Consider the following 22102-nt stretch of genomic DNA (forward strand, 5'->3'; position numbering starts at 1 on the left):
CCCACTTTGAACAATAAAAGCAAACACGGTACAGTAATAAAAATTTACAGAAATAAACTTTAGAACTTCAAAATTACAGTATTTTTATAATATATATATATCAAAATTGTAAAAATTATGAAAATAACATGGTTTATGATGTAAATTATGTTCTGGTAAAATATCAAACTTTTCAAAAGTTATTTGAGTAATAGGAAACAGATTGTTGTGGTACATATTGTCAATTCTAAATATAATTGTGTTAATGTGTTGTTCCTAAGGGATCTGTAGTGGCGCCCATCTGTTTCTTATTTATATAAAATGATAGAGTCTTACTATAACTCTAATGGAAGGCTAAACAAGACATTTGAAAGTTCATTTCCAGACCGCCGAAAGGCTGAGGGAAGACCATTTTCGCTAAGACTGTCTTGAACCATTTCGAAAGTTTCTGAGCCAATGGGAATACGAAAACGGCTAAATGTCCATTGAATGAAAATTAAAAGGTAGGGCAAGTTTCATGGTCTTTCAGGGTTCCTAGGTCTACACCGGTCTGGCTCTTGTGGAACATTGTTTTACATACAAGATTATACCTTTTGAAGTTCATTGAGAGACCACTGAAAGGGCATTTCCTGGAAGATTATTTGAAGACCTATATGAAAGACCAATGATTGATGGTTGGAAAGAACACATACATGTAGTTACTACAATGTGAAACAGTGTTTCAAATCTTCATTCAACTTCAATTAATTTGGAACATGTTTTCACACTGTAGAACAGACTGTGTCAATATTAATTTTTACACAGTGACTTCAAGAGCGAAGCACGCTGTGTCCACAATCCCAGAAAGAAGTGGGACACTTATTGCAATATGTTTAAATCAGTAGTGAGGTATTCATGGTTTTGTCACACTGCAATTTTTACCAATGTCATTTCTACCTCTACCATTTTACATATTATTTATTTATGTATCTTTCGAAAGCCTTTAATATTGTAAATCATGATATTCTTTTATATAAACTCAAATATTATGGTGTTAGGGGAATACCACACCAGTGGTTTGAGAGTTATTTAAAAAAACCGTTATCAATACACTGTTTTTGTCTCACCTGCGAAGCAGAGTGAGACTAGGCGCCGCTTTTCCGACGGCGGCGGCGGCGTCAACATCAAATCTTAACCTGAGGTTAAGTTTTTGAAATGACATCATAACTTAGAAAGTATATGGACCTAGTTCATGAAACTTGGCCATAAGGTTAATCAAGTATTACTCAACATCCTATTAGAGTTTCATGTCACATGACCAAGGTCAAAGGTCATTTAGGGTCAATGAACTTAGACCATGTTGGAGGAATCAACATCGAAATCTTAACCTGAGGTTAAGTTTTTGAAATGTCATCATAACTTAGAAAATATATAGACCTAGTTCATGAAACTTGGACATAAGGTTAATCAAGTATCACTGAACATCCTGCATGAGTTTCACGTCACATGACCAAGGTCAAAGGTCATTTAGGGTCAATGAACTTTGGCCGAATTGGGGATATCTGTTGAATTCCCATCATAACTTTGAAAGTTTATGGATCTGATTCATGAAACTTGGACATAATAGTAATCAAGCATCACTGAATATTTTGTGCGAGTTTCAGGTCTCATGATTAAGGTCAAAGGTCATTTAGGGTCAATGAACTTTGGCCGAATCAGGGGTATCTGTTGAATTACCATCATAACTTTGAAAGTTTATTAGTCTAGTTCATTAAACTTGGACATATGAGTAATCAAATATCACTGAACATCCTGTGCGCGTTTCAGGTCACATGACCAAGGTCAAAGGTCAATGAACTTTGGCCGAACTGGGTGTATCTGTTGAATTACCATCATAACTTTGAAAGTTTATGGATCTGATTCATGAAACTTGTACATAAGAGTAATCAAGTATCACTGAACATCCTGTGCGAGTTTCAGGTCACATGATCAAGGTCAAAGGTCATGTAAGGTCAATGAACTTTGGCTATGTTGGGGGTTTTTGTTGAATAACCATCATATCTCTGTAAGTTTATTGGTCTCGTTCATAAAAAGTGGACATAAGAGTAACCATGTATCACTGAACATCTTGTGTGAGTTAGATTAGTATTCAAAGTCAGCACTGCTGCTATATTGAACCGCGTGATGCAGGTGACGGCCAGCGGCATTCCACATGTTTATGAATATTCATATGCTCATTCTATAATAAATAATGGAGTACCCCAAGAGTCTATTCTTGGCCCTTTGCCTTTTTTGGATATATGTTAATGATATAGTTAAGTCTTCTGAAAATTTTGATTTTACAATGTATGCAGATGATACAACAATATTTTATACACAACCTAACATTTTAAACTTAGAAGAAAATTTTAACTTCGAATTAACTATTAAAAGCTTTTAATTGGTTTAAAGCCAATAGACTTTTCATAAATAAAAAGAATACCAACTTCATGATATTTTCTTTACATGATATGTCTGATACTTATAACACATTGACTAATATTTAATTACATTAAAGAGGGTACCGGTAAATGCTGTAAATTTTCTTTGAATTTATATTGATAATCATTTGAAATGGGATACTTATATAAATTGTGTTATTGGTACAGTATCCAGATGTATTGGTACCTAATTTAAGCTCAAATGTTATCTTTCGAATTGTGCTTTATTTTCATTATATAATGCTCTTGTATTACCATATTTATCATACTGTGTGAGTGTTTGGGGGTAATTGTGCCAAGTTGAAAATAAATACTCTATTTAAGTTACAGAAAGAAGCTTTACAAATATTCACAAACAGCCACTGCCTTGCCTATTCTGCTCCTCTCTTCATAAAACTTAGAACATATCTGATCTTTATCTGTATCACACAGCAGTATTACTTTTATTTTCATAATCTCTTTCTGTACAACACTTCAGCCTTGTTTGCTACAAATCTCAATATACACAACTGCAATACGAGAAATCAATCCAAGTTTCATCGTTGGAAAGTTTTATTTGCGTATGAAGAAAAATCTCCACGATGTAGTTTACCAATAATTTGGAATTCATTACCAAATCATTTTGTTCTTTGTAGTAAAAAAATTAACATTTAACATTCAAGAAACATCTGAAAACATTATTTTTGTCAAAATACTGACTCACATGTAGCTCACTTTTACTGTAGTATTACCAGATCCCCCTTCCATTTCCAATGTTCCTCTGACTACTATTTCTTTAGCTTGTTATGTTTTCTTTATTTGAATATTCTATGTTTTTCAGTACCAGTAACTCCTTGCCTATCTATAATTTGATACTTCATTGTATCGCGTATAAGGGAATTTATTTTACAGGGCCATTTGGCCTTATTTTAGTTTCCCCTTTTCATTTTCAACTACTAATAAATTTTGTATGTTTCACCCTTTCTCTTTGAATGAAATGCTTTGTACTGACAATAATGTCTTTAGATGTATTTTTATTTGTATCAATTTGTATATGATTGTACTCATATTATATTGTAATGACCTGTTTTATTTATGTGAATATGAAATAAATGATCAAACAAACAGACAAACAAATGCAATATTTTTTTGCCTCTGCCATTCATACCTCGGCCATTTTTACCTCTGCCTTTTTTTACCTCTGCAACAATTTTTACTGCTGTTAGTTTTGTCTCTGCCATTTTTCCTCCTACCATTATTACCATTACCTCGGGCCTTAGCCATTTTTTACCTCTTCATTTTTTTTACCTTACAGGTCAAGTCCACCTCAGAAAAATGTTGATTTGAATCAATAGAGAAAAATCAGACAAGCACAATGCTGAAAATTTCATCAAAATCGGATGTAAAATCAGAAAGTTATGACATTTCAAAGTTATGAACGAGCCAGTTAAATCCAAATGAGAGAGTCGATGATGTCACTCACTCACTCACTATTTCTTTTGTTATTTATTGTTTGAATTATACAATATGTCAATTTTTACGAATTTGACGATTAGGACCTCCTTGCCTGAAGCACAAAATGTTAAAATAATGGAATTCCACGTGTTCAGGGAGGAATGAAACTTCATTTTACATGACAATGACGAGAAAATAGAAATATTTCATATTTCATATAATAAAATACAAAAGAAATAGTGAGTGAGTGATGTCATCAACTCTCTCATTTGGATGTAACTGGCTCGTTCATATAACTATTTTGTTGAAAATAAGCGAAACTTTAAAATGCCATAACTTTCTTATTTTACATCCGATTTTGATGAAATTTTCAGTGTTATGCTTGTTGAATTTTTCTCTTTTTATTCAAATCAAGTTTTTGTTGGGGTGGACTTGTCCTTAAAGCATTTTTTACCTTAAGTATTTTTTACTTGTAGAATGTTTACCTTGGCAATTTTTTTACTTTCGCCATCTATAAATCTAAAGTATTATCATTTTTTCTCAAATTATATCAATTTGTTGAAAAAAAAAAATTCATTGTACCATCAAACAGGTTATGAACACATACAATTAAATATTTATTTAATATAAAGTATTTATAGGTTAATGAATAGAGTAGAATTCACTGAGCAAAAAAATGTGCATTTAGCATTTGATTTCCCCCTCCCAGGGCCCTGGAAATTAACGATTATTTAAGAGGGGGGATGTTAAAGAAATGTCATGAAAAAGAGAGAGAGAGACGGGGGGGGGGTGACAGAAAGGTTCTTGCTGCAAAATGAAGGTGATTTTGGTCAAAGTTTTAATTTTCAGCATACCAATTACCTGATTTCTAGAGGGTGCTACCTGTACGTAGCACCCTCGAGATAAATATGGGGTTGTTCTCAGTGCCTTGCTCATTGATAATAAGTGGGGGGGGGGGGTTATGATTTTAGTACATGGTGCCCCCTTTTCTTCTTGTTTGTCAGGAACCTTTGAAGAAAAGTACCCCCTAATTTCGGGTCCCGATAATAATGGTCACTCCTGGAGTCACCGCTGTAAATTCCGGCGATCAAAGATAATAAAATGGCCCGGTAAAATGGCGCTAGAAAAAAAAGAACAAGAAGAGAGATTGTCATGCAGACGAGGGATTTGCGCAATGGGCCAGTGGATATATCATTGTTTCAAACCCCCTTCTATGATCTTCATTCATCAGTTCATTATGTTCATTGGAAAAAAATCCAAGCAAAAATCATTGGTTTTATGGCAGCATATTTACAATAAATAACCTAGGATACCTTGTGTGTAAGCAAAAAGGTACAATGTATACAAACATAAATACATTAACATTAATGTGGGAATGCAAGAGAGATAAATAATTTAACAGAAATAAAAAAAAAAATCGATGAAGATAGTACATGCAGTAAATAACATTTAATGAATAAAGTCTGGTAACGGTAAACAGTCACCAAGCATGGTCACAATAGAATATTAATTCGTAATAGCATACAGGAACTATTAGCAAGGCCAGGTATGTAGAATTTGTTTATATTACGCGATGTAAGGAGGAGCTGCTTGCATTGATATCACACATTAAAAACAAATTCCTAACTGTCTTACTCTTTGGTGGATCTTCATGAAAATCTTGGATCTCGTCATGTCTACATCCCATGGGAGAGATGATCAGATGACAAGATCTTGGATCTCATGTCTACATCCCGTGGGAGAGATGATCAGATGACAAGATCTTGAATCTCATCATGTCTACATCCCATGGGAGAGATGATCAGATGACAAGATCTAGATCTTGAATCTCATCATGTCTACATCCCATGGGAGAGATGATCAGATGACAAGATCTTGGATCTCACCATGTTTACATCCCATATGGGAGATGTGATCAGATGACGAGATCTTGGATCTCGTAATGTCTACATCGAGAGATGATCGTATGACGAGAGCTTAGATCTCGTCATATCTACATCTTTAGAAGAGATGATCAGGTGACATGATCTCGTACATAACTTCATCTTTTAGAATAAAAATGATCAGATGACAAGATCTTATATTTCGTCATGTCTACACGATCCCATGGGAGAGATAATCAGATGACTTTGTCATGTCTTTATCTTTTAGATGACATGATCATGTATCCAGCCCCGGTATCCAGCTCTTGATCGATCACTTAATTCTCCCACAGGATGTAAACATAATTCGAGATCCAAGATCTTGTCATCTGATCATCTCTCCCACAGGATGTAGATACGACGAGATCCGAGATCTGTCATCTGATCATCTCCACCACAGGATGTAGATACGACGAGATCCGAGATCTGTCATCTGATCATCTCCACCACAGGATGTAGATACGACGAGATCCGAGATCTGTCATCTGATCATCTCCACCACAGGATGTAGATACGATGAGATCCAAGATCTGTCATATCTGATCATCTCCACCACAGGATGTAGATACGATGAGATCCAAGATCTGTCATCTGATCATCTCCACCACAGGATGTAGATCGATACGACGAGATCTGTCATCTGATCATCTCTACCACAGGATGTAGATATACGACGAGATCTAAGATCTGTCATCTGATCATCTCTACCACAGGATGTAGATACGACGAGATCCGAGGTCTCGACATCTGTTCAATTCTTCAGGATGTAGACAAAACCCGGGCGACCAAAACTATAAAATCTTGGTAGCACTTTTAAGCTCCAATATCTTCATGATTTTATTTTTTTTACAATAGTATTCAGTGTACGCTCTTTTTCGAGTTATACTATTTTAGCAAGCACCAAACAGACGCCCAGTTCCTTTGGCAGAGTTAGGATATTGCCTCCCCATTGCAAAGGGCAGTTACGAAGCGCACGTTTTGATTACGCATGTGTTATTGGAAAATTATGAGTTTTACTGCTTTTCACGCAAACCGTCAAAATCCCTAAAATGTGCAACAAAAAAAATATCCTCAAATTTATTTCAATCGCTATTATTTGTTCTCATTCCCGGCATAGCCTTCTCAATAATCCAAATTTTGAACATTATATCACGCGTCCACTGCCCGGAGGGGGGGGGCACTTCCATTCACGAGTGGATACCATGCGCGACCCGGCGCGACCATGGGGTCTCGAAAAGCACCTTAAACACGTAATTTCCATATTCTGAAAATGCAGCACCCCTTAACAAGTACTGGCGTGTGAAACCCTACCCTTAACAAATATTGGAAACAAAACGATACTCTTGGCAAACTGAATATTACCTGAAATGAACCCCTTAAACAAGTACAGGAATGTTTTATTGTTAGGGGTCCTTCGGTCGTCGGCTTTACCTTATTTGGTTTAGTACGACCCCACGTTCTTCTACACCTCGCGCAAATCGGACTCTAAACACAGTGTTGGGGCAAAACGGACATCCTTTATAAAACATTTTAATATTGTTTTTTCATCCCCGCAAATTCGACCCTAAACACGTAATCTTCCTAGCGAAATAGATACCCTTTTTTCATTTTTTTGGTTTTTTTGACACCCTTATCACGTTACGTACGTAACGTGCCCTGTCGTGAAAAAGACATCCTTATATTTACGGGGTTTTTTTGGTCGCGCATGCTGGTATCCACTCGTCAATGTAAGTGGCCCCCGGGTCCACTGATTATTGCGATTGATCTCTATATTCTTAGTCGATTTCATAACCTTAGGACACTGTTTATGGCATTGACTTGTGATTGTATTTGATTTATATTTTGTTGAAAATGAAATAAATGATAATGAAAAAAAAGAAATATCCTACACGGACTCTACTGAACATCGAACATGTCAAAGGAATTCCTTTCCATCTCATTTAGCATTTTTGCCAGTGACATGTAACTATTTGAACGTGGCATTGAGCCATTTTGTTACCATAGTAACACTGCGACCTACATCCATCATGTCCATTGACCATTGGTAATTGATATTCCTTATAACCGTTTAATTGACCCTGGCCCCTCTGTGTTGGGCTATCTTGCTTCCTGACCTTATATGCTACTATCGTTTTCCTTCAAAAATGATCTATAAACCTAGTTATAATGACCTTTTATCATCTTTAGACGCAGCGAGGACCTATGATGTCCTGTGCAGTCAAGTCCAGTCCTGATTTATGTAAGCATAAACAGACGACCCTGTTCTTGATATTAAATGTATGCCGGGTTGTATGCTCTATATAACTCATCATAATAGCGTGCAAAGTATTTTACGTGTTATAGACCCGGTTATAGATCGATCATCTTAGTTGCACCTCAACGAACTAGTAAGCATTTTGATCTGGATTCTATCCCAACAAAGTTCAATATTGATACATGCAACAGAGCAGGTATGAGTATTTTTAGAGATATTTTCTAATTGATCATTCTGTTCATTCATTTGCATAATCATCATCTCCATTCAACATCATCATTAATCAGCATAATTATCATCATCATTACCACTACCACCACCGCAATCATCATCATTGATCACCACTATATCATCAGCTCCATCACCATTGTCGATCACCAGCATCTTCATTGATGGAGCGTGAACTTGTGGCCCAGTGGATTAGTCTTCGGACTTTGAAACAGAAGGTCGTGGGTTCGAATCCCAGCCATGGCGTAATTTCCTTCAGCAAGAAACTGATTCACAATGTGCTGCACTCAACACAGGTGAGGTAAATGGGTACCGGTAGGAAGTAATTCCTTAAAAAGCTGTGTGCGCTATGAACGCCTGGGGACATCCCCCGGAGGGGGCACTCAGTATATAGTGCATGGGTATGTGCCGCGGAGGGGACCCCCATTTTCACACCCAAATTTCCGTTCCAAGGCATAGCATTTTTGTCTTCTTGAGAAAAAAAAACAAAGAAAGCCGCTCCAAAGCATAGCATTTTGTTCTTATCGAGAAAAAAGAAGGTAGAAATCCCCCGGGCCACTTACATTGACGAGTGGATACCATGCGCGACCAAAAAAACACGTAAAAAGGATGTCCTTTTCACGATAGGGCACGTTACGTACGTAACGTGAAAAGGGTGTCAAAACACAAAAATAATGAAAAAAGGGTATCCATTTCGCTCGTAAAATTACGTGTTTAGGGTCGAATTTGCGGGGATGATAAAACAAAATTAAAATGTTTTATAAAGGATGTCCTTTTTGCCCCAACATTACGTGTTTAGAGTCCTATTTGCGCGAGGTGTAGAAGGTGGGGTCGTACTAAACCAAATAAGGTAAAGCCGACAACCAAAGGATCCGTAACAATAAAACATTCCTTTACTTGTTTAGGGGTTTATTTCAGGAAATATTTGCCAAGAGTATCGTTTTGTTTCCAATACTTGTTAAGGGTAGGGTTTCACACGCCAATACTTGTTAAGGGGTGCATTTTCAGAATATGGAAATTACGTGTTTAGGGTGCTTTTCGAGACCCCATGGTCGCGCATGGTATCCACTCGTGAATGGAAGTGGCCCCCCCCCCCCCCCCCCGGGAGAAATCCGCTCCAAAGCTTCGCATATTTTTCGTTACGCCGTTCCGGTCGCATTGATCTGCTGCAATTTTGGTGAAAAGCGGCCGCCGAGCGTTGTCAGACCATCGTCTCTGGGCGAGCGCACCCGGCGGAGGCCACGCTAGGTGCATCATGCACGCCTGCCCGTTCCATAGGGGTGCGTATATACTCACACGCTGGCGATCTGTTCCAAGGACCCCCGTTTTCACAAAATTGTAGTTCAGAAGCCCGTTCCGAGGACCCTCCTTTTTACATTAAGCCCGCTCCAAGGCCCCCGTTTTTTGTCTCGCCCGCGGCACACCCCTACAACTTTTTGGGTCGAGTGCCCCCCCCCCCGGGGACATCCCAATAGACCGCGGGTCCGATAGTCCGCGGGTCCGATAGACCGCGGGTCCGTTAAACCGCGGGTCCGATAGTTCGCAGTGCGTGTAAAATCATGATCAGATATATAAAATGTCATCGAGAGGTCCAAAGGTCAAATGATACGAGACCATTGGGTTCTATCAGGTGCGGATCCATGGGGGGCCGAGGGGGAACTGTCTCACCCACCCACCCCCCGCTCAAAAAAAGAGGGGAAAGGGGAAAAGGAGAGAATAAAAAGAGAGAGGAAGATGGGAAAAGAAGATAATAGAAAAGAGAGTAAGAGGGGGAAAGGAAAGACAAAGAAAAGGGGAGAAGAACAGGGGAAAGAAGAGAAAAAAGAGAGGAGGGAAAAGGAAGAGAAAAAAAGAAAGCTAGGAGAAAGAAAAAGGAGGAAAAAGAAGAAAAAAAGAGGAAGGAAGAGAAGAATATTTAAATAGAGAGGAAGGTGGGAAGAAAGATAAGAAAAAAGAGAGATAGAGGAAGAGGGGAAAAGAAGAGAATAAAAAGAGAGAGAGAGTGGAAGGGGGAGGGAGAGAAGAAAAAAAATTAAAAGAGAAAAAAGGGGAAAGGAAAGAAAAGAAAGAGGGATAAGTAATGGGGGAAAGAGAAAAAAGAGGAAGAGGGAAAAGAAAGAAAAGAAAGGAAAAAAGAAGAAAAAATAGGAAGAGAAAAATACTAAAAAGAGAGAAAGATAAGAAAATGAGAGATGGAAATGAATGTCGAATGTCCCATTGGGGGATTTGAAATCTCATCTTTTTAGGTTGGAATATCAAAAATGTTCAGTTTAATCGTTGAAATATGTATCGTCTTAATGACTAACTTTTCGACCAGTCCATAATATTTAACATTTCTGCTCGCGCTTCGCGCTCGTGGTAATTATCTAGTTACATACGCGTCTTGTTCAGGTTCACAAACATTTCCCAGAATGTTAAATTTTCAGGACAATATACATTAAATTTAATTTTTAGCTTGCATATGGCTTGTGAGATTATAACACATTTATGTTGCTTATAAAGTAAATCTAGGAAATGACTGTTAGGACATGCGTTTGCCTCCCCCCAACAAAAAAAGAGAGAATCAAGGCTAAGAAAAATAGAGAGAAAAGGAAAGGGATTAGGATGAAATATACTATTATTTTCCAAATATTATTTCAAAATATATCACAACCTTGTATTTTTGTAATAAAAGTGTCAACATATTTGCTTGCTCGCTTCGCTCACTGCCAACTTCTTATAAATTTTTTTTATTTATTTTTTTTTTAATCATGTGTTTTATTGGTATTCAAAATCACATATAATCACAATATTTACAGGTAATTGGAATGATTTGAAACAGTTAAAAAGCAGTAAAATCACAAAACAAAGATGAAATAAAAAAATAAATGGAAACAAAATAAAAAGGGTGACATAAATCAAAATAAAACATTGGACGATACAGGTTACTCTATAGGGAATACACATCGAGATGAATTTACATGTATTATCATTTGTAGCATATTACTCTGTGCATTATACAAGTCTCAATTTAAAATACAAAAACAAATAGAATGGAAAAGGGGGAACTACTGTACCTATATCAAAAATAAAAATCATATATCAAATCGCCATAGTGTAAAGTGAGTTTGTTTCTTTTCTTGGCTAGGTGATGCTCAATTTCCTTTTGTTTCTTCACAAAACTTTTAAATAAATCCACATTAGGTAAGGTGTTCTTGAATTTACAAATATAAATATATTATTTGGCCAATAGTAAAAGGTAAGTAACAAATCTATCCGTTGATACACCAAACAATTTTTGAAAATTAGTGAGATTGAAATCTGAAATATGTTTTTTTATCGTAGTCAATAGAAGATTCCAAATTGGGGTAACCTTATCACAGTCACAGAACAAATGAATTATTGATTCCTCTTCATTATCACAAAATGTACAGTTTGGTAAATCTTTCCTTTTGATTTTATACAGAAATGCATTTAGAGCTATAGTATTACGAAAAATCTTAAAGTAAAAGGAACGGAGTTTAGTATCGATAGTACAAAAGAAATTGGCTTTATGTACCTTTTCCCACAAAGTGGGTACAGGGATTGATAGGCATTCATTCCAGTAGTTGTACCGTCTATCTGGAAGATATTGCACATTCAAAATTTTATAGGCATAACATGGTACTTTTTTCGCAGTAATCAGTTTAGTAATCAAAATATCATGAACGTGTACATTAGTCAAAACTGTTCTATTAAACCACTCCATTGGAATATTTTTCATTAAAAATTGTATTTTCTCCTATCAGACACAGGAATATCAAAATCTAAAATAAGTTCTTCAAACAGTTTATGTCCAGGATGAGGTGGATTTAATAAGTCTGAAATTACAACAACATTCTTCTCATGCCAAGATTCATAATAGAAGTATTTTTTGGATTTTGATCGAATTTTATGCGATACGCCATATCCAGCCCCCTCGAAATTATTGGCTCATTACGGCACTTGGACAAATCAACTTTGAGCGGCCGATCGGGGAAAATGTGGGTGAAAAAATGGCCCCTCCCCCTATTGGCGGAAGCTGGGTCCGCCCCTGACTTAGGCTTTCAGGATAAAATACATATTCACTTTACCTGGGTTAAGAGCAGCACAATGCGGGTAAATTTCTAGCTGTAGGAAAACACGCCATAGCTGGGAATTGAACCCACGCCCCTCAGATTGAAAGACGAGAGCCATTACCACTATATAGACCAGGACACCCATCATTGATAATCTTAATGTTTAAATGGTGATATTGCTTACGGTATGACATGTTCAGTTAATTTCCCTGTTTATTTCCCCGTTTCCACAAACACACAATGACATTACTATTTATTTGGGAATACTAGTAAGATAGATTGAGTTGATGAGAAATCTGCCACCGCAGAGATATATATATCGAGTTTGTTGGCTCACTATGTTTTCATTCTTCCCCATTGTGTTCAATTAAAGTCTGATCATGCCCCAAAAAATTCTTGATAACTAATGCCTGAGGATTGACTATTCTTGTTGCTCTTCTTTCTTTTCCCCCTTCTACATGTTTTATCTCTTTTTTTTCTTTTCTCCCTTTTCACGACTTAAAAATCGTAGGGGTTCGGGTTGCCCCCTGCCCCCACCCTCGTGGCGCATGATGTAAACTAATGTCTCCTGTGATTTTATCAATTTAGGCTTTGTTTTAATATCGTTCTCATTGTATCGCAGGGCGGTCTTTAATCATCCACCATGTCATACAGGTTGGGCCTATTTGAAAGCATTACCCAGGTTGAACATTACATCAGATTTAGACCTACCTATCATGCCTATCCTGCAGAGCTGTTTCATAAGATATCTTCCTTCTTGACTGAAAAGGTTAGAATATTAATTATGAGGTAAATATATTGTAATATTTAACGTAATTTACCAGATACCACTACATCCACACACCAAAATCCTTCCCCTCCTCCTGCTCTTCGAGCCCTGAAGATCAGTAGAGTTTGGCATTAAAAGGAGTTTGAACCAGTTGCTTCGTGTTTTTTTTTTTTTTTTTTTGGGTGGGGCGCACTATATACACACACATATATAATATATATATATACACACACACACCCTCACACACATAAACTTATTGTCAATGTTGAGTCCGCAGTAACACAAACTATTCTTACCATAATTATGCACGAATCATCAAGGCCTACTTTTTATTATTGGTATTTCCTTGTGATTAGAATATTGATTTATTCCTGCTATATACCCACAGTCACATTTAATTATGTTTATTCTGCTCTTGATCTTCAGAGGCCCCCTCCCCATCAGCTGCTTGTAGATGTTGGTTGTGGATCTGGCCAAGGGACCTACAGCTTGAGCTCACAATTTGAACGCGTCATCGGGTTTGATGTGAGCAAGGCACAAGTGGATGCCGCAACGAGGGCAAATACTGCCCCAAATGTTGAATTCAAGTGAGTCTAATATCTGAGCTGAGACCAACTTACATAAATTTTCAAAACCAGTGAAGAAATGTTATTAAAATTTGATAAGATTTCTACTGGGTCGTCATACATAAAATATAGTGTTTGATTGATTGATTTTATTTGTCAGGTAACTGTGGACAAGTACATGAAAATATGAACAGTATATACCTTGACAGGATTGCCCATGAAAGCCGAGATGGCTTATTTCCAAATTTTCACCTATGCTTCTCATCCTTTTCGTGCCCCTTTCACACTTGTTGCCCAGCAGGTCACAGTATACTCATAAATCGGGGGGGGGGGGACCTATTTTACATTTCTTTGCATGACGCATGACGAGGCAACTCCAAAGGGCATAGGTGTCTCCTTTTAAATCAAAATGAATTTTAATTGATAAACGTATAAACCCCACTTACTCGTCTTATTCTATTCACTTTTGTCCTGCATTTAGAGTTTCCCCAGCAGAAGTTCTTCCCCTGGAAGACCAATCAGTGGATCTCATTACATGCTCTCTGGCTGTACATTTGTTTGATTTCCATGCCTTCTGTGAGGAATGTAGGCGGGTCTTAAAGCCAAGTGGATGCCTAGCTATCATCAATTATGGAAAACTTATGATGAATCACAAGAATGAGGATGTGAGGAATAAACTGGCCGAATATTCTGATGAGGTGGGTTACTGATCGATCCGAAAAAAAAAACTATTCCTGTCCCCATGTAGGGCCTAATATTATGCAATGCTAAAGGAAAATTAAACCTTTGGAACAAGGTAGCTTGTGCGAAAACAGGAAAATCAAAGAAACAAATCAACAAAAGTGTGAGAAAATTGAATAAATAATAAGAAAATTATGAGCATTTAAAATTCAGATCATTATTGCAACGCAAATTCTCCCATTGGAAATGCGACGAAGATGTGTGCCGTCACATGTGAACAACTTTCCCTTTAGTTTTGTATATATTTCACTTAAGCTGCCTCTTTTCTCACATCTATCAGTAGATCATATAGGAGGATGCATATGGAGTGAAATTAGGATAAAAAGTATACTAATAATTGATTTTAGCACCCTTAATTACCACTAGTTACAGCGTTTTTGTGTGGTTGCAGGAGGCGCCCAACGGAAATGAAAAACTAGATACGTTTTCCTTACCCATCCCATAGTCTACTACCACAACACATCGATTCCTTTGAAAGAAAATGCAATTAAAATCACAGTGGACAGCTAAGAGGCTTTTGTTGTAAGTTGTTGGACTAGGACAGCAGATCATCCGAAGATTTGCACTGGACATACAATCAAATTTTGATGCTGTCCCGCCACCCCCCCCCCCCCCCGATTCCATCATCTTTCGACGAAACCCTCTTAGCTCTCCAAATGTGATCCAAATGTGGGGGGGGGGGGGGAGAAACCAAATTGAGGGTCTTTGGAACAGAAAAATAGGAATTTCTTTGCAGTGGAATTAATTTAGATTGAAAATGGGCGTCTCTACCCCGGCACATATACTATCATCCATTTATACTAAGTAACCCCCCCCCCCCCGGGTCCGGGCTCTTGGGTATACGCGCTTCCAGTCCGAAGTACACTTCGTAAGTGCATTCCAGACCCAAATTTCTCAAAAAACGTCAATTCGTGCGCAAATTTCACGCAATTTTCGTTTTAAGCAAACATTGATAAAATATAACATTATTTTTACGTTTGTTGATTTAACTCAATTTATTTGATCTTGTTTATGGTCAGAATATATTCAAAGGAGAAGCGTGTGTTTTGATCAAGACTACGCACATTACATATTTTATTTACGTCGTCTACATCCAACTTCTCATCCAGATGTCTCTGGGTCTTATTTAATAACAATGAGAGTACTTATCTTTAACCATCCCACAAAAGACCCCCCCACCCAAATGAGTCACCCGACCACATCAGCTTTTCCAAAATTGTAGGTGTGTCGCACTAAAACTACGCTATTCAACATATATTTTGTTTCAGCTTTTCAAGAAAAGGCTCGGTCCTTACTGGGATCCAAGGGCTAAAATTTCTTACGATAACTTGATAGGCTATGAGATACCTTTTCCAGAGTTTGTGAGGTAAGTTTTGGACCAAGGAGTGAAGTATACAATGGGCGTCAGCGCAGAGGGGTAAGTATCCTTTGATCATGGGGGGTGTATTGTTGCGTCCCCCTCAAATGCAAATGATTATCCTCTGCTCTGACGTCCATGAGTGGAAATATCTTTTTGATAATTTGTTTTTTGTTTTATCTGTGTTATATGTGCATAACTGTACTTTATATAATGTGCTTATCATGTATGTTCCTTCATTGTATACATCTCATTGTAGCCCCCCCCCCCACACAAGATTTGCTTTTTGACTCGGCTGCATAGCAGAGTGAGACTATAGGCGCCGCTTTCCGACGGCGGCGGCGTCAACACCAAATCTTAACCGAAGGTTTAGTTTTTGAAATGACAGCATAACCTAGTTCATGAAACTTGGACATAATACATCCTGTGCAAGTTTCAGGTCACATGATTAAGGTCGATGGTCATTTAGGGTCAATGAACATTGGCCAAATTGAGGGTATTCGTTTAATTACCATCATAACTTTGAAAGTATATTGATCTAGTTCATAAACTTGGACATAAGAGTTATCAAGTATCACTGTACATCCTGCGCGCATTTCAGGTCACATGACCAAGGTCAAAGGTCAATGAACTTTGGCCATAATGGGGGTATCTGTTGAATTACCATATCGTAAGTTTTGAAAGTTTATGGATCTGACTCATGAAACTTAGACATAAGAGTAATCAAGTATCATATTGAACACCACATGTGAGTTTCAGGTCACATGACCAAAGTCAAAGGTCAATTAAGGTCATTAAACTTGGGCCATTTTGGAGGTAATTATTAGATTGTGTCATAACTTTCAAAGTTTATAGATTTAGTTAATAAAATGTGGGTATAGGGGTAATCAAGTATCACTGACAAGACTTAGGTTGCATGATCAAGGTCAAATGTCATTTATTGTCGATGAACGTAGTATTATATCATTACATAAATGGTGTTTTTTGTGAATAATTATTTTATAGTAGTTTTGAAAGTCAACGCTGCTGCCATGTTGAATCGCTCGACGCAGGTGAGACTGCCTGAGGCGTCCCACTTGTTTGTAATAATTTTAACTTTAACTTGAACAACACAAATTTTCTTTATTGCAAGCACTTCCTTTTACTCATATTGTATTTCATTCATTTAAATACAAATTTGATGACTCAGTCAATGAAGAATGAATACAAGCGTAAAAATGAAATGAATATTTTGTAAGCATAATTATCCCTATAATAGAAATAATGCAAGTTATTAGGCGCCATATCCATCTCGTCAGACATGCTGAAGGTGCACAAGTGAATAAGGAAGGGAGCAAAGGAACAAATAAATATCATACTAAAAATAGACCGCCCCCCCAAAAAAAAAGAGGCAATCAGAGATTTGGATGTGTCTCTAACATTGTTGTGCCATTTTTTTTCTATTTTTTATTCTCTCTTAACAGAGATGATTTATTGGAGCTGAGATTGCAGTGGTCTGTTTCTCACCTTATTGGTTATATCCAGAGTTTGTCATCCTACACAAAATACCTTGAAAATAACCCATCAGGAAAAATTCTAGAAGAGTATCAGAAAAAGTAAGTTATTCAATATCTTAAGTTTAGATTCCAAACGCAACCGCCACGAATGAGTTGAAAAGTATGATTTGTTTCAGATAAATAGTGACTTAAAAACCTATGTTCTCGTCAATACATAATGTGGCGTCATGTTTTGTTTAACAAAACATTAACACGAATTCTCGTTCTAAAAGGCTTGTTTCAAAATCGAAGGTTGGCAAAGGAATTTGATTTTATCGTTTATTTCATGGGTTCGAATCCCAGCCATGACATGTTTTCCTTTAGCAAGAAATTTATCCACACTGTGCTGCACTCGACCCAGGGGAGGTGAATGGGTACCCGGCAGGAGTAATTCCTTGCATGCACTGGGCGCCGGTGATGGTAGCTCGAGCTAAAGCCGGGGTAATAATAGCAGCGCTTTGTATCCTCAGGCAAAAAACGCTTTATAAATCCAGCTATTATTATTATTGATTCTTCTTGGACTTGTTGGGCCTTTGTCTGAATAGACTGGGCTATTTCGACGCCTAAGAAGACAGGGGGCTGATTCAGCCCCCCCCCCACGATCTCAGTCGTTGATCGCGCGATTGCAACAAAAATTGGCATGCGTGTTACCCATGGCATAACCTACATACTTATAAGATCAAATTCTGCGAAAAATCTCATTGCTTATGAAAAAAATTCAACATCACATTTATTTTCTTATGTATTTCATTTTATTGTTTTATAAACTTTTTTCATATATTTTTTCATTGTTTTTTTTTCAATGGAAATTGTTGGGACTTTATTTTGACTATAAACAAGAAGGAATTTTTAGTTGATTTTAATCAGTAAAAAAATAATTATACATTCATGAATGTTTGCTAAAAACACTTTATGCATTGGATTTGTACACGAATTCACGTTTTTTAGCAATTAGGGGTGTGCATGCACTTACGAAATGTTGCGCAATTTCGGAACCGCATACATGGGAGTCACAATTTTGGTCTTGAAAGTTGTGCTAGACGTGAAACTAAAAGTCAGCGACTGATGCGATCAAAAAATGTTGCTTGGCGGATTTATCGTAAAAAATGTGGGCAAATCGGCCCCAGTTTTATTAGGGTTAAAACGTATAGAACACATGGCCTGCTTCCCAACCGGTGTCAAACAACCTCACAATCAGCACTGACAATTGAAAGTTATAAACATGCAATTTGAATTTGAGAAGGATGCATGCAAAGTACGTAGGTGCCCGAAGTAGTGGGAGGGGGATTATTTCAAAGCTAAAAACCACAATGGCTCTTGTCTTGTTTAAAACTTTCAATTACATAACTGAAAAAATGATTTTTTTTTTTAAATTTTAGTTTGCGCTTCACGCGCTTGTACTATTTATTCAGGCATTACGCTCTAAAAAAAAAGTATACCCAATATTGGGAAACATTACGAAAATTTCCCGTTTGATTCTCGACCGCACTTCGGACTGCAAACTGCGGTCGTATACCCCGTTTTTTGTTTGGAAAATCTCAAACAACATTTCCAACCGCGATAAACCCATCTTGGCCAGGGAATCCCCTTGTCTCAATTTCACCACCACGGGCCAGCTAAACGAGCGTTGAGCCAAGGGGTGCGTTTATTCGACACTTTTTTACCCTAGAATCATGATTAGAATCATGATTCCAATCACGATTCTGCAGAATCACGATTGCGTTTAGTCGAAATTGAATATAATCATGATTAGAATCACAAACATGAAACACGAAAAAAGGGGCGTTTGGAAAGACGTTTCTGTAGAATCACGAACGAAAAAGGTCGTATAAACGATATCGTGATTTGAATCATGATTCTATGACGTCATTGTGTCGTGCTTCTTCCGGGTTCGACTCAAAGGCGCGCGCTGTGTTTCGTGCAGGTTAATTTTCGTGTAGCAGTATTGCCAGCATTTAGGAATTATCATTCTGTGTATTGTACCTGTACCCCCGGGGTTGTACTGTAGCGTCATTTGTATATTTCATTGTTTTCATCAATCATTTCTTCAAGTTCCAAAGGCACAAATTGGACTGATCGACGATGAATTAACTCAGGGCTCTGCTTGTGCTTTGGGCTCAGCCTGAAGCACAAGCATCCCTTACCGGGATTCACAGAAATAAGACGATCCTTTTCAGCGGCGCTTTCGAGGGAGGGATTTCAACGGAGATGTGGCACCGCCTGTCGAGACAAAATTAACAGAATTCGTGCCCAGTACAGGACCATCATAGACAAGAAAAATCGATCGGGAGGTGGGAGGGAGGATAATGACCCCTTCTGGTTCCCGATCAAAAACAATATGAGGTACAATACACGGAATTCTGGAAGTAAAAGATTTATTTTTCGGAAGCCGAGTAAGCGTTGCACGCGTTGCACTTGCACAAACGTTTGCTCGTTAGCTCCGGCGGCAGCAAAAATCTAGCAGCCGACGTGAAGTTAGAAACACGTGCGAAAATGTTGACCTATACTTCCTGGGTCAAACTGCGCACTGTGATGCGCACTGGATCGGCCCTAATTCAGGGAGAAACAGCGTTAGAAAGATGGTCGTATAAACGCTGATTCTGTCGGATCGTGATTCATGCTGCTGTTTTGAATCATGATTCAAATTGTGATTCAAATCATGATTCTGGGTCGAGGTCGCATAAACACAGCCAAGGACGAAATGATAAACAACAGCTGTGCTATTACGTAAGACTTGTCTGCCTGTAGAAGGATCTTCGGAATGAAATTATTGTATTCAATATTAATCACGTTTTCAAAGGCATATTACATTCAGACATCCAATACTAGTCCATTTTCAATTTCGAACGAAGAAAATCGACCTCGAAATAAGGAAAGTAAGCGGAATAAAAATTACGGTATGCTTAGCATGCAAGGACCGCGATGCATCCCATATAGTTTCTGTCCATCCAGCAAGAAAATATGGGATGCATGCCGTTCACTCGCGCAATGATACAGTCTTAACGAAAGGAAGGAAGGAAGGAAGAGAGAGAGAGAGAGAGAAAGAAAGAAAGAAAGGAAGAAAAAAGTTTCTATCAATGCATGTATACATGGAACTCCATGCACTCACCAGAACTACACACATTGCAATCCATCGTGTGTGGCCCCCTGCTGTGACCGTTGATGCTGGGGTGTATTATCTTCGGACCGAGGTCAAGAAACAGGTGTTTCTATACTTAAATTTCATGCTTGAGGGCAATAGGGTTTGTAGTACTGGGAGAAGAGATTTGATAAGGGAAACTGGGGTATACTGCTCTTCAAAGCAAGATTTTCGTCATGAAAATGGGAACATGTATGTTTGCTGTGTGAAATGATTCCAAATACTTAGCAAACTAATCTTCTCGCAATGTTGCGGTAAAAGTTACCCTTGCACTTTTGTCCAATACTGGTGGAAAAATTGCATAGCAAACTTGCTTGTTCCTTTTCTACCAATATTGCTTAATTTTTTTAAAACGTTTTTTTCGAGTGTATGGGATACCTTTAAACATCAGTTTTTAGTTGGAACTGCCCCCTCAAGACCACAAAAAAAATTAGCTTTTAGCAATACAACTAATTCGGGGGAAATGTGGATGAAAAAGTTTTTGCCCTCTCGCGGACAATCTTCCTCTGTCACAAAATTATTGTGCCCCCTCAAAACTGAAAGTAGACCCACTTTTGTCAAATTTATGAATAAAAAATGTTAGAGTAGTGGTATACATTTAGACGTATACATCAGGGATGTGGCATATATGGTTATACAACATAGTAGATATTCTGAATTTAAATTTCTGTGTCATCATTAATATTCCTCATGCTTTCTCTCACATTCCTCCTCCTCCACATTTTCCATTTCTCTCTTTTCTCATTCTTTGCCCTTTTCTTTTTGTTTCTTCCTTCTCTTCCTGCTTTCTTCTACAATTCTTTCTTTTCCGATTCTACCTTTTCCTTTGCCCTTTCATATGACCCCCATCCCCTGCTCTGTCATCTAGGTTCATGTCAGCTGTGGCTAGTCCTGGTTCGTCTTCAGAAGATACAATGGTTGAAATAGTCGCTCCTCTAACCTTGCTCTTAGGACGTAATTCCTAAACGTTTAAAATGATTTTGGTTAAGAATAAAATAGAGGGAGAGCACAAAAGCACAAATTTTACCAAAAAGTGTTTGAAGAAAAACGAAGAAGCCCACTTTGAAAAATAAAAGCAAACTTGTTACAGTAATAATAATTTACAGAAATAAACTTACCAATTTTAGAACTACAAAACAACAGTATTTTAATAATATATTTCAAAAGTGTAAAAATGACAATGAAAATAACTTGGTTTATGACGTAAATAATCAAGCTTTTCCAAAGTTATTTGAGTAATAGAAAACAGATTGTTGTGGTACATGGTGTCAATATTCTAAATATGACTGTGTTGTTTGTAAGGGATCTGTTTTGCTGCCCGTCTGTTTCTCATTTACATAAAATGATTTCTAAGAGTCTTGCTATAACACTCATGGAAAGCTAAACATGACATTTGAAAGTTCATTTTCAGACCGCCGAAAGGCTAATGGAAGACCATTTTCTCTAAGACTGTCTTGAACCATTTCGAAAGTTTCAGAGCCAATGGGAATACGAAAACGGCTAAATGTCCATTGAATGAAAATCAAAAGGTAGGGCAAATTTCATGGTCTTTCAGGGTTCGTCGGTCTACACCGGTCTGGCTCTTGTGGAACATTCTTTTACATACAAGATTATATCTTTAGAAGTTCATTGAGAGACCACTG

The 22102-nt window shown here is 37.6% G+C and overlaps 1 protein-coding gene and 1 long non-coding RNA gene across 3 annotated transcripts; one reads left to right on the forward strand and one right to left on the reverse strand.

Moving 5' to 3' along the window:
* Positions 1-32: 32 nt before the first annotated feature.
* On the reverse strand, positions 33-21735 carry LOC121422737. Its single transcript, XR_005971182.1, has 3 exons — positions 21663-21735; positions 20770-20772; positions 33-152 (listed from the first exon to the last, which is right to left on the reverse strand). It is a non-coding gene; the product is annotated as an uncharacterized LOC121422737 (long non-coding RNA).
* Positions 7577-21670, forward strand: LOC121422736 (putative methyltransferase DDB_G0268948). Of its 2 annotated transcripts, none has more exons than XM_041617916.1 (7): positions 7577-8033; positions 12975-13121; positions 13548-13708; positions 14169-14385; positions 15697-15794; positions 17249-17380; positions 21328-21670. In XM_041617916.1, the coding sequence occupies exons 2-7, from the start codon at positions 12996-12998 to the stop codon at positions 21422-21424; spliced, it is 831 nt and encodes a 276-aa protein (XP_041473850.1). In that variant the 5' UTR covers positions 7577-8033; positions 12975-12995; the 3' UTR covers positions 21425-21670. The 2 variants fall into 2 exon arrangements, with proteins under 2 accessions (XP_041473850.1, XP_041473849.1); XM_041617915.1 differs by lacking the exon at positions 7577-8033 and adding an exon at positions 8099-8244.
* Positions 21736-22102: the final 367 nt, after the last annotated feature.

Source organism: Lytechinus variegatus, chromosome 10, assembly GCF_018143015.1.
Source record: "Lytechinus variegatus isolate NC3 chromosome 10, Lvar_3.0, whole genome shotgun sequence".
NCBI lineage: Eukaryota > Metazoa > Echinodermata > Echinoidea > Temnopleuroida > Toxopneustidae > Lytechinus > Lytechinus variegatus.